The sequence below is a fragment of the Micropterus salmoides genome, unplaced genomic scaffold (genome assembly GCF_014851395.1).
Source record: "Micropterus salmoides isolate LMB-PRFRI ecotype aquatic unplaced genomic scaffold, ASM1485139v1 Ms_hic_scaffold_2, whole genome shotgun sequence".
Classification (NCBI taxonomy): domain Eukaryota; kingdom Metazoa; phylum Chordata; class Actinopteri; order Centrarchiformes; family Centrarchidae; genus Micropterus; species Micropterus salmoides.
The window spans coordinates 48,355,183-48,367,529 of record NW_024041150.1 but is presented as its reverse complement, the minus strand read 5'-3'; the positions used below and the strand labels follow the sequence as shown (position 1 = coordinate 48,367,529).

Genomic DNA, 12,347 nt, shown 5'->3' with positions numbered 1-12,347 from the left:
GGACAGTTGAAGACTGGAAAAATGTTGCCTGGTCTGATGAGTCTCGATTTCTGTTGAGACATTCAGATGGTAGAGTCAGAATTTGGCGTAAACAGAATGAGAACATGGATCCATCATGCCTTGTTACCACTGTGCAGGCTGCTGCTGGTGGTGTAATGGTGTGGGGGATGTTTTCTTGGCACACTTTAGGCCCCTTAGTGCCAATTGGGCATCGTTTAAATGCCACGGCCTACCTGAGCATTGTTTCTGACCATGTCCATCCCTTTATGGCCACCATGTACCCATCCTCTGATGGCTACTTCCAGCAGGATAATGCACCATGTCACAAAGCTCCAATCATTTCAAATTGGTTTCTTGAACATGACAATGAGTTCACTGCACTAAAATGGCCCCCACAGTCACCAGATCTCAACCCAATAGAGCATCTTTGGGATGTGGTGGAACGGGAGCTTCGTGCCCTGGATGTGCATCCCACAAATCTCCATCAACTGCAAGATGCTATCCATCAATATGGGCCAACATTTCTAAAGAATGCTTTCAGCACCTTGTTGAATCAATGCCACGTAGAATTAAGGCAGTTCTGAAGGCGAACACAGTATTAGTATGGTGTTCCTAATAATCCTTTAGGTGAGTATATTTGGCAATTGTAAGTGGCTTTGGATGAAAGCGTCAGCTAGATGAATAAATGTAAATTTACTCAAAACTTAAATTCTGGACACAAAATAACAAGCCCCTAGTAAATAATCTGGGTGTGCTTCTGGACCCAGATGTTTACTCACGAAAAATTGCCTTTTACCACCTCTGAAGTAGCTGCAGTACAGCCGTGTCTCACTCAAATAGACACCGAGAGACTTATTTTCATTACCAGCAGACTCGACTGCTGCAACACGGTCTTCTCTGGTCTACCAAAGACCAACCTGTTTGTATCATATGTTCCCCAGTATACCCTCTGATCTCTGAGGACGTGTCAAACATTAAGTTTAAAAAAAAAAACAAATAAACCCACTTAAAATCCATCTTTTTAGTTCAGCATCTCTGATTTATTTTTATTGATTTATTGATCTTAATATTTTTTTACTTTTTCTCTATGCAATTAATAATTCTCATTTTCATTTTGTTAAGTTTGTTTTGCTTAAAAACTTTGCAATGCATGACTCTTTTATCACTGTACTTTCTAGTATATATCATATATTGTATGTTGTCGAATATAAAACACCCAACACCAACTAGAAATCCCGGCACAGCGCCGGAGAACATTAAACCCTAATAAAATAATAAAAGAGCAGCAGTCAGTTTCTACCAGCCAACAGTAATGAGGAAGAACTGATCTCACATCCTGACTAAGAGGGGGGGGGGGGGGTGAAGACAAAATGAGCTCAGAGCTGCTTCATAGCAAACTCTGCCCTCTAAAAGTCCCTCCATGTTATTATCTGATTACAAACAGGTCCAGACATTTAGAGCCTTCAGAGTTCACTTTCAGTTCTCAGCTACAAAGTTACAGTTAAAGAAAGTTCATAATCCTGTTTTATTGACTTTACTGACTTTTGGTTACGTCTGCTCTAAAGGCAGGAAGCTGCTCAAAGGTCAACAAATAACTGATTTAAAGTCTGTTAGAATGTAAATAAAGAGTCAGACTGGACTGTCAGCTTCATGGTTTTAAAATGAGGACATAACGCTCGCTGTCTGTAACCTGAAAGCCGGACGGCTGCCTGGAAGCTCAGGAGGGTTTTGGTTGAGCTGCTTTTGATTCCAGCTCCAAGCAACATTAACAGGATCAACAGCTCTGATTGTGTGAAATAAAAACATGCACGTACTCTGTGGATTAAGATTCTACATACCTACATTCAACACATAGATACAGTTTTACCGACATCATGGATCTGTACTCTGACTCAAGTAACATTTTGACTTTAGTTTTATATTGTGTTTAAAGTCAAAGATACATAAATATCTGCCAACAGTGGACGCTGTCAGAAACAGACACATCACAGCCTCATGTCTCTGCAGCAGAGATCAGTTCAGCATCAGAAAGTTGGTTACAGGAGAAATAACCAAGATCATTAGTTTCCTTTTGTTAAAGACTGAGAAAAGCAGTTGTGGATCAAGTATACAGAAACTAAAGCAAAAGTACCCATAACACACTACTAAATACAAGTCCTGCATTGAAAATGTTACTGAAGTAAAAGTCCAAGAGAAAGAGAACAATCAGGAAAATGTACTTGAAGTATTACAGCAGTAAAATGTCCCTGTGACTGTTGTACTATTAAATATTCTACCAACAGATTATTTTTCCTCACAAATTAATATAAATCAGCATTTTACTGCTGTAGTTGTTGAGCTGGAGCTCAATTTAAACTATCAGACTGCAGCTGATGAGATGATTATTTTCATTCTGATTATTTTCTCCATTAATCGATTGATTGTAAAGATTCTGTAAATTGTGAGAAATGCTGTCACAGTTACTCAGAGCCCAAAGTGACACCTTTACAATGCTTGTTGTGTCCAAACCTCAACTTATTAACAAACAAGCAGCAAATCTTCACATGTGACAGCCAGCAGATGTTTTTACATGAAAAATGATTATCAGAATAGTTGGACATTAGTTCACCACAAACCACAAAGAAACATGAGTCCACTTCAGTCCAGACTATCTGTATCGTTGTCTAAGAACATTTCACAGTCAGAGTTCCTGAGCAGCTCTCAGAGAAGACGATGAAAAATGTCCTTATGCAGGAAAACAGAGCTGCAGTGAATCCAAACAGGATCTTTTCCCCTCTGATGCAGGTCGGTGAGTGAACAACAGGGACTGAGCTCTTCAGGGTCGGACTGGGAACAAAGTCCAGCTCCGTCATCCAGAACAGACTGTTAGTGTTATAACTGCAGCTAGCAGGATGTTGAGCGGCACTGACATCAGTAACTGTTGATCAAAAATTTATTTTCATTTTTCTCTCTGTGTTTAGCGTGTTTCAGTTCTTTACCCATTTAATTGTATTTACATGGATGGACAGATCCACTTGAAGGGGTGGGGGGAGGTGCTGACGGTCTGTACCACTTCCTGTAATTAACAATCAGCTGGCTGTTCCAGCATCAGGTCATATTGTTTGTCCCACAGAGCTGCTGGTCAGTCAGCCCATCTGGCATTAACCTGCCTCCAGGTGAAATCAGACGTGTGTCAACAGCTCAGGTTTATTTTACAGGAGGAATGTGTTTCTTCTGTCCAGCAGCACATTCAGTCCACCAATCAGCAGCCAGAGAGTAACGACCAATCACTGCTCCCCACAGTAACCAGAGTGACTTCAGTCTGGATCCTCACTAATTCTCATCTGCTGTCTCTGGTCTCTTAATCTCTCTGCAGGTTCTGCAGTTCATGTCTGTTTATAGCAGGTTGTTGATTCCCTTTGGGTCTGTTATATAAGATCACAAAACCACCAACACCAAGAAGAAGAAGAATCACACAAACTGGCAGACCGACTCTCAGTCCAACATTTCTCTCCTTGCCTCCTCCCTCCTTGTCTCCTCCCTCCTTGTGTCCAGCTGTGTGACCTGCAGAGCAGAAACAGGTGTGAGGTATCGGCTGTCAGCAGGTGAACAGAATGTCAGACATTATCTACTGCACTTTGATCACATGACTCGTAGCAGCTGTTTCCTCTAAAGTCTCATCAGCAACATCTTTCTAAAACACAAACATCTGATCTGTGATGTTTCTCAGCTCAACTACCAGGAAGCAGCTTCACCTGAGAGACAAAGAGACACTCTGAGCTCTATACGCTCACCTGAGAGACAAAGAGACACTCTGAGCTCTACACGCTGACCTGAGAGACAAAGAGACACTCTGAGCTCTACACGCTCACCTGAGAGACAAAGAGAAACTCTGAGCTCTACACGCTGACCTGAGAGACAACGAGACACTCTGAGCTCTACACGCTGACCTGAGAGACAACAAGACACTCTGACCTCTACATGCTGACCTGAGAGACAAACAGACCCTCTGAGCTCTACAAACTCACCGGAGAGACAAAGAGACACTCTGAGCTCTACATCCTGACCTGACAGACAACGAGACACTCTGAGCTCTACACACTCACCTGAGAGACAAAGAGACACTCTGAGCTCTACATGTCGACCTTAGAGACGACGAGAGAATCTGAGCTCTACAAACTCACCTGAGAGACAAAGGGACACTCTGAGCTCTAAAACCTGACGTGAGAGACAACGAGACACTCTGAGCTCTACACGCTCACCTGAGAGACAACGAGACACTCTGAGCTCTACATGCTGACCTGAGAGACAACGAGACACTCTGACCTCTACATGCTGACCTGAGAGACAAAGAGACACTCTGAGCTCTACAAACTCACCTGAGAGACAAAGAGACACTCTGAGCTCTACATCCTGACCTGACAAACAACGAGACACTCTGAGCTCTACACACTCACCTGAGAGACAAAGAGACACTCTGAGCTCTACATGCCGCCTTTAGAGACGACGAGAGAATCTGAGCTCTACAAACTCACCTGAGAGATAAAGGGACACTCTGAGCTATACATCCTGACCTGAGAGACAACGAGACACTCTGACCTCTACATGCTGATCTGAGAGACAAAGAGACACTCTGAGCTCTACACGCTCACCTGAGAGACAACGAGACACTCTGAGCTCTACATGCTGACCTGAGAGACAACGTGACACTCTGAGCTCTACAGGCTCACCTGAGAGACAAAGAGACACTCTGAGCTCTACAGGCTCACCTGAGAGACAAAGAGACACTCTGAGCTCTACACGCTGACCTGAGAGACTAAGAGACACTCTGAGCTCTACACACTCAAATGAGAGACAAAGAGACACTCTGACCTCTACATGCTGACCTGAGAGACAAAGAGACACTCAGAGCTCTACAAACTCACCTGAGAGACAAAGAGACACTCTGAGCTCTACATCCTGACCTGTCAGACAACGAGACACTCTGAGCTCTACACACTCACCTGAGAGACAAATAGACACTCTGAGCTCTACATGTCGACCTTAGAGACAACAAGACACTCTGAGCTCTACACACTCACCTGAGAGACAAAGAGACACTCTGAGCTCTACTCACTCACCTGAGTAACAACGAGACACTCTGAGCTCTACACGCTCACCTGAGAGACAAAGAGACACTCTGACCTCTACATGTTGACCTGAGAGACAATGAGACACTCTGAGCTCTACATGCTGACCTGAGAGACAAAGAGACACTCTGAGCTCTACATGCTGACCTTAGAGACAACGAGACACTCTGATCTCTACACGCTCACCTGAGAGACAAAGAGACTCTCTGAGCTCTACCAACTCACCTGAGAGACAACGAGACACTCTGAGCTCTACATGCTGACCTGAGAGACAACGAGACACTCTGAGCTCTACCAACTCACCTGAGAGACAACGAGACACTCTGAGCTCTACATGCTGACCTGAGAGACAACGAGACACTCTGAGCTCTACATGTTGACCTGAGAGACAACGAGACACTCTGAGCTCTACACGCTCACCTGAGAGACAACGAGACACTCTGAGCTCTACATGCTGACCTGAGAGACAAAGAGACACTCTGAGCTCTACAGGCTAACCTGAGAGACAAAGAGACACTCTGAGCTCTACAGGCTCACCTGAGAGACAAAGAGACACTCTGAGCTCTACACGCTGACCTGAGAGACAAAGAGACACTCTGAGCTCTACACACTCAAATGAGAGACAAAGAGACACTCTGACCTCTACATGCTGACCTGAGAGACAAAGAGACACTCAGAGCTCTACAAACTCACCTGAGAGACAAAGAGACACTCTGAGCTCTACATCCTGACCTGTCAGACAACGAGACACTCTGAGCTCTACACACTCACCTGAGAGACAAATAGACACTCTGAGCTCTACATGTCGACCTTAGAGACAACAAGACACTCTGAGCTCTACACACTCACCTGAGAGACAAAGAGACACTTTGAGCTCTACTCACTCACCTGAGTAACAACGAGACACTCTGAGCTCTACACGCTCATCTGAGAAACAAAGAGACACTCTGACCTCTACATGTTGACCTGAGAGACAATGAGACACTCTGAGCTCTACATGCTGACCTGAGAGACAAAGAGACACTCTGAGCTCTACATGCTGACCTTAGAGACAACGAGACACTCTGAGCTCTACATGCTGACCTTAGAGACAACGAGACACTCTGATCTCTACACGCTCACCTGAGAGACAAAGAGACTCTCTGAGCTCTACCAACTCACCTGAGAGACAACGAGACACTCTGAGCTCTACATGCTGACCTGAGAGACAACGAGACACTCTGAGCTCTACCAACTCACCTGAGAGACAACGAGACACTCTGAGCTCTACATGCTGACCTGAGAGACAACGAGACACTCTGAGCTCTACATGTTGACCTGAGAGACAACGAGACACTCTGAGCTCTACAAACTCACCTGAGAGACACAGGGACACTCTGAGCTCTATGAACACACCTGAGACAACGAGACACTCTGAGCTCTACATGCTGACCTGAGAGACAATGAGACACTCTGAGCTCTACATGCTGACCTGAGAGACAAAGAGACACTCTGAGCTCTACATGCTGACCTTAGAGACAACGAGACTCTCTGAGCTCTACACGCTCACCTGAGAGACAAAGAGACTCTCTGAGCTCTACAAACTCACCTGAGAGACAACGAGACACTCTGAGCTCTATGAACACACCTGTGACAACGAGACACTCTGATCTCTACACGCTCACCTGAGAGACAAAGAGACTCTCTGAGCTCTACAAACTCACCTGAGAGACAACGAGACACTCTGAGCTCTACATGCTGACCTGAGAGACAATGAGACACTCTGAGCTCTACATGTTGACCTGAGAGACAACGAGACACTCTGAGCTCTACAAACTCACCTGAGAGACACAGGGACACTCTGAGCTCTATGAACACACCTGAGACAACGAGACACTGTGAGCTCTACATGCTGACCTGAGAGACAACGAGACACTCTGAGCTCTACAAACTCAACTGAGAGACAAAGAGACACTCTGAGCTCTACATGCTGACCTGAGAGACAACGTGACACTCTGAGCTCTACAAACTCAACTGAGAGAAAAAGAGACACTCTGAGCTCTACATGTTGACCTGAGAGACAATGAGACACTCTGAGCTCTACACACTCACCTGAGACTCTCATGTTGACGATGGTGACGAGTTCAGCTTTGCCTTTCTCATTTTTCTCTCTAATCTGACACTCATATGTTCCAGCGTCGTTGATGTTGACGTTCTTCAGAATCACAGAAGCGTCTCCGTCTTTCATCTCTGGATCTCTCAGCTCCACTCGACCACGATAAGATTCATGCTGGTTGTTTTCATTTGAGCTGCCGTCTCTGAAGAAGAAGACATAATCATCTGACTTCACGTCAGGTCTGATCCACTTTATCACTTCTATGTCAGCACCTCTGTGACCCTGACACTGAAGAGTGGCGTCCTCTCCAGGATTCACCTTCAGCTCCTGTGTCTCTGAACAGAAAGAGAAAAGCCTCCAGTCAGGACTTGTAATGTTTCCTGTTGTTCAAATATCTTTTGATGGAAGCAGCTCTACAAACTCACCTGAGAGACAACGAGACACTCTGAGCTCTACAAACTCACCTGAGAGACAAAGGGACACTCTGAGCTCTCTAAACACACCTTAGACAAAGAGACACTCTGAGCTCTACTCACTCACCTGAGAGACAAAGAGACACTCTGAGCTCTATAAACACACCTTAGACAAAGAGACACTCTGAGCTCTACTCACTCACCTGAGAGACAAAGAGACACTCTGAGCTCTACATGCTGACCTTAGAGACAACGAGACACTCTGAGCTCTACTCACTCACCTGAGAGACAAAGAGACACTCTGAGCTCTACATGCTGACCTTAGAGACAACGAGACACTCTGAGCTCTATTCACTCACCTGAGAGACAAAGAGACACTCTGAGCTCTACAGGCTCACCTGAGAGACAAAGAGACACTCTGAGCTCTATTCACTCACCTGAGAGACAAAGAGACACTCTGAGCTCTACAGGCTCACCTGAGAGATAAAGAGACACTCTGAGCTCTACAGGCTCACCTGAGAGACAAAGAGACACTCTGAGCTCTACACACTCACCTGAGACTGTCATGTTGACGATGGTGACGAGTTCAGCTTTGCCTTTCTCATTTTTCTCTCTAATCTGACACTCATATGTTCCAGCGTCGTTGATGTTGACGTTCTTCAGAATCACAGAAGCGTCTCCGTCCTTCATCTCTGGATCTCTCAGCTCCACTCGACCACGATAAGATTCATGCTGGTTGTTTTCATTTGAGCTGCCGTCTCTGAAGAAGACATAATCATCTGACTTCATGTCAGGTCTGATCCACTTTATCAGGTCTATGGTAGCACCTCTGTGACCCCGACACTGAAGAATGGCGTCCTCTCCAGGCTTCACCTTCAGCTCCTGTGTCTCTGAACAGAAAGAGAAAAGCCTCCAGTCAGGACTTGTAATGTTTCCTGTTGTTCAAACATCTTTTGATGGAAGCAGCAGAGATCAGGTCTCTATAAAACAGCACATGTGAACTCAGCAGCATTTCAAACCCTGTTCTCAGACAACTTGAGTCCCAGCTGCAGAAAGGAGAGACTAACTCCTCTGCTGCAGCTGCACGCTGACTTCATGTTGCTCATTTCTACAGCTGTCAGTCAAGTCGTCCTCCGCACCATCAGACAGGAGACATTTTACTTTCATCTGCTTTCTGCTTGTTTGGAGATTATTGATTATTGATATTATTTCCCATCTGAATACAGACATCAGCATTTCTGTCCCTGAACAAACAGCTGAAATATTAAACATGTGAAGTTTATTATTTCCTAGAAGCTTTGAATCTTTGTCCTTGTTTTCCAAATGTGTCCCCAGTCTGTCCGTCCTCTACTCAGACTGTGTCTGAACTACTTCTACTGAGGAAAGAGTCCCTACAGTATGAAACTGCTTTACGTCTCAGAGAGACAAATGAAGCTGCTGGATCTGCATGGACAGACACCACGAGAGGGGAGAGGACACATGTTGGTCTCTGCTGTCCATCCGTCCACACAGTAAACTACAGTGCTGGAGAGGAACAGAGGTCAGAGGTGGAGACTCTGTTCACAAGTCAGCTCATAATAAACTTTAGGAGGTTACAAACTTATCCAGCAGCCTGCAGAGTCAAAGTCCAGTAAATATATTTGAGTCAATAATATAATGAACATGTTGTAAATAGAACTGAATGAATAAGTTACAACAACAGTTATTATAATTACTGTAATAACTGTAGGACACTTAGTATACTAACAAAGTTCACAGGAATACAGGAAGTTTGACACATTTCCCTCCCTGTAATGATCATTAAACAGTGAGTCTAATTTCACAGTTGCTGTGTCATGATATTAAAAATAATAATAACTGACATTAAGTACTACATATACTGAATCTTCATATGTTCCTAACATGGATTTATTTCATCACTAGCGTAACATGCAGTAAGATAATCACAGATATGCATCAGTGTGGAACAAATAAACAACTGAAACGATTCACAATGTAATGTGCAATGTTGCTTTCAGCTGTTTTCTCGCTCACACGTGGCCGTTTAATAAACAGGAAATGTTAGATGACACATGGTGCAACATTACGTCACCATGACAGCAGCGGGGCAGAAATTGCTTTTAACATGGAGGCAATAAACAAATACATACATAAAATCTGTTTTAAGTGACAAACAGAAACATGCTGCTCGTGCTGATAATGTAGCAGGCTTGTGTGGAAACTAAAAGGTAAAGCAGATTTGTGGTGCTGTCGTCTTGATCATGTGCTCCGAGATTCTTTCACTCCACGTGTTCGTGCACAGCAGTTGTGCTGCAGTGAAACTATTTCCTCTTCACAGAGCGCCATTTTGTTCAGTGTCTCTCTAAAATACTTCTGAACTTTAGATGGTTGGAGAACAGATCGTCTAGCTGATGAGTTGACACACGTTATGCGAATCGTTGTATTTCCGTAATCAGTGACATCTTTGAATCACCCCAGACCTACCACACGGGCACACACTCCTCTTACCTTGACACAGAACAACGATCCATGAACATGCGAACAAAGCCACGAATGGCGGCCATGTTAAAGCGACCATGACTGACTTATTCTTTCTTCTCTGTAGTTTCTGTTGACAGCGGACCGCCTACGGTGATCTACAGTGATAATCTCTCGATCGTTGTCAGGTTAGGTCACATATTTAGAAGCAGAGATGATGAAGGTGATGACCAGACTGAATGCTTCTTCCTTTTCTTTTACAGTGGACCCGCACTGCCGAGGGAGCGGGGAAGGTGACACGTAATTTCTGACGTCTGCGTGAGGTTGTTTATTTGTGATCTTGGCTGAACTTTTGTCAAGTGAGTGAGAAGTGAGTCCTCTCCCAGGAACCCAAAGAATGGTGTCCCAATGCATGATGTTAGATCCCGAGTTACCCCTGTTCAGGAGGTACTGGACCAGCTCTCCGTCTTAAAGGGCCCGATCCTCTAGGCCTGTGGGTATTACCCTATTAGGTATAACTGAGGACTGTTTAAGCTGCTGTCGAAGAGATTCGCCTAGCTTCTAACTGTCTTCTTCCGAACGCCTACCCTGCTTACTCTGAATTGGCCCTAGAGCCAAATATCACCCCAGCCACACCCGTTAACGACAGCTCTCTGATTGATACTAAGTAAAATGATAAAATGTTTAAAATTCAAAATCTGATTATAATAGCTGAGCTTGAGTGATTTAGATGTCTTCTTTTTGGAGAGAAAGGGAGGAGAAGGCGTCGTCTTGGCCAAGGAGATCTTTCCCTCTTCTGTGGATCTGTAGAATCTTGTAGAAACTTGGTTTGGTTGTTGTGGTTGTCCTCTGTGGCTCAATCTCTTGAAGTCCACTGAAGAAAACTCTGAAGAAGTCTCTAGTTGTCTGCTGTTCAAATCTCCAACTCTTGTCTTAGGCTCTTGGTCCGCTTGGTCCTGCTCCGAGTCCAATGTCTGTGAGGTCTGCCGAGGAATAACCCCAATCTCTTCCTGACTCCTTTTATTTATCCTACTCCGTAGCTGAGTTTTCCTGTCAAATCAGCCACAACCCTTTTCCTGTTTACGTGAGTTGGGCCAAAGCTCTCCTTACTTGACCGTTTCATTTTCCCTTGCTGACCCTTCTCTCCCGATGAAGACTGTTACACCCATTTCAGTATTTCACAACAAGTTCAACATATCTCAACATGATTCTTCACTTCTTTTACTCTTCCACACACATTTGTATCAATACTATTAAAAATCATGATCTCCTTAATTTCGTTAATCATAATCATTTCATTTCATGGCTATAATCATATGTTAGTTGATCACTTTATAATTAACTGTCTCATTTGCATATTTAAACATAACATTTCAGAAAACCTGTAATACAAAAAAATATTTTCTTAATATAAGTAATCAACTAGGAAAGTTTCACAGTGATATCTATTAGTTGTTTTTTTACCACCTACAGTCTCTCACTTCATTATTAAATAATAATAATATGTTGATTAATAATTATTTAATATAAATATTGATGCCATCTAAAGCCTAATATCCAACAACAGTGATTCATTTTCAACAATACTGAGAGATTAACAACAAAAGTATATAAAATACAAGATTGATGATATTAAGGGCTACACAAGGTGGACACAAACGTTATAATGTGATACGAATATCCATCACCATAGACAATGTTATTTAATACTCAGTTTATTCTCTTCAGCTTTGTTCCCTTCTGGCCTTTTTGAATTCTGTAGTATTGATCAAGTGGGCGATGAAAGTTTTCACTGCATGCAAGCTTTGCAGTAATGTTGCACACAGTCTGTGTCAGACAATGGGTTTTCACAGTGAATCCAACCAGTCCTTCACATAGAAACAGTAGTCCTATACAGGCTGTGAGAGGCAACTGAGAAAGTTGGTGAACGCCTCAATTTTTAGGTGAAGTTACAACCTGCTCACATACAGACCATAACAATGTTATAAATCTGTTTAAATTCCTTTTCAAAACTCCACAATTCCCCTTTTAAAGGTGCGTCGCTGACTTAACTGGTTACAGATCAGAGTTGCGCAGCAGTCTTAAAATATGTTGAAAGGTCTTGAAACAGGTCTTTAAAGGTATTTTTACTGCAGGATTCCTGTGTATACCCTGGGTAAGGTAAGTCAGTGATGACAGCAATGGAAAGCACCACCTCACGTATAATCAGACTATGCTAAGACAAATATAACTTTATTAAGACAGAGCAGCACA

The 12,347-nt window shown here is 43.7% G+C and overlaps 1 protein-coding gene across 2 annotated transcripts; it reads right to left on the bottom strand.

Annotated features, from left to right (window-relative positions):
- Nucleotides 1-1,897: 1,897 nt before the first annotated feature.
- Nucleotides 1,898-11,092, bottom strand: LOC119913139 (coxsackievirus and adenovirus receptor homolog). 2 transcript variants are annotated; one of them, XM_038732463.1, is made up of 4 exons: nucleotides 10,125-11,092; nucleotides 8,171-8,506; nucleotides 7,200-7,538; nucleotides 1,898-3,543 (listed from the first exon to the last, which is right to left on the bottom strand). In XM_038732463.1, exons 1-4 carry the CDS (start codon nucleotides 10,192-10,194, stop codon nucleotides 3,341-3,343), a joined length of 948 nt encoding a protein of 315 aa, XP_038588391.1. In that variant the 5' UTR covers nucleotides 10,195-11,092; the 3' UTR covers nucleotides 1,898-3,340. The 2 variants fall into 2 exon arrangements, with proteins under 2 accessions (XP_038588391.1, XP_038588392.1); XM_038732464.1 differs by having other exon boundaries at nucleotides 8,171-8,376.
- Nucleotides 11,093-12,347: the final 1,255 nt, after the last annotated feature.

What these genes read in the sequence shown, in the direction of transcription:
- LOC119913139 (XM_038732463.1), bottom strand. Translation starts at nt 10,194, where the DNA reads ATGGTCGCTTTAACATGGCCGCCATTCGTGGCTTTGTTCGCATGTTCA. An exon ending in CGTCAACATGACAGTCTCAG is followed by an intron (nt 7,539 to 8,170) that starts GTGAGTGTGTAG and finishes CTTTCTGTTCAG; the next exon opens with AGACACAGGAGCTGAAGGTG. An exon ending in CGTCAACATGAGAGTCTCAG is followed by an intron (nt 3,544 to 7,199) that starts GTGAGTGTGTAG and finishes TCTGCTCTGCAG; the next exon opens with GTCACACAGCTGGACACAAG.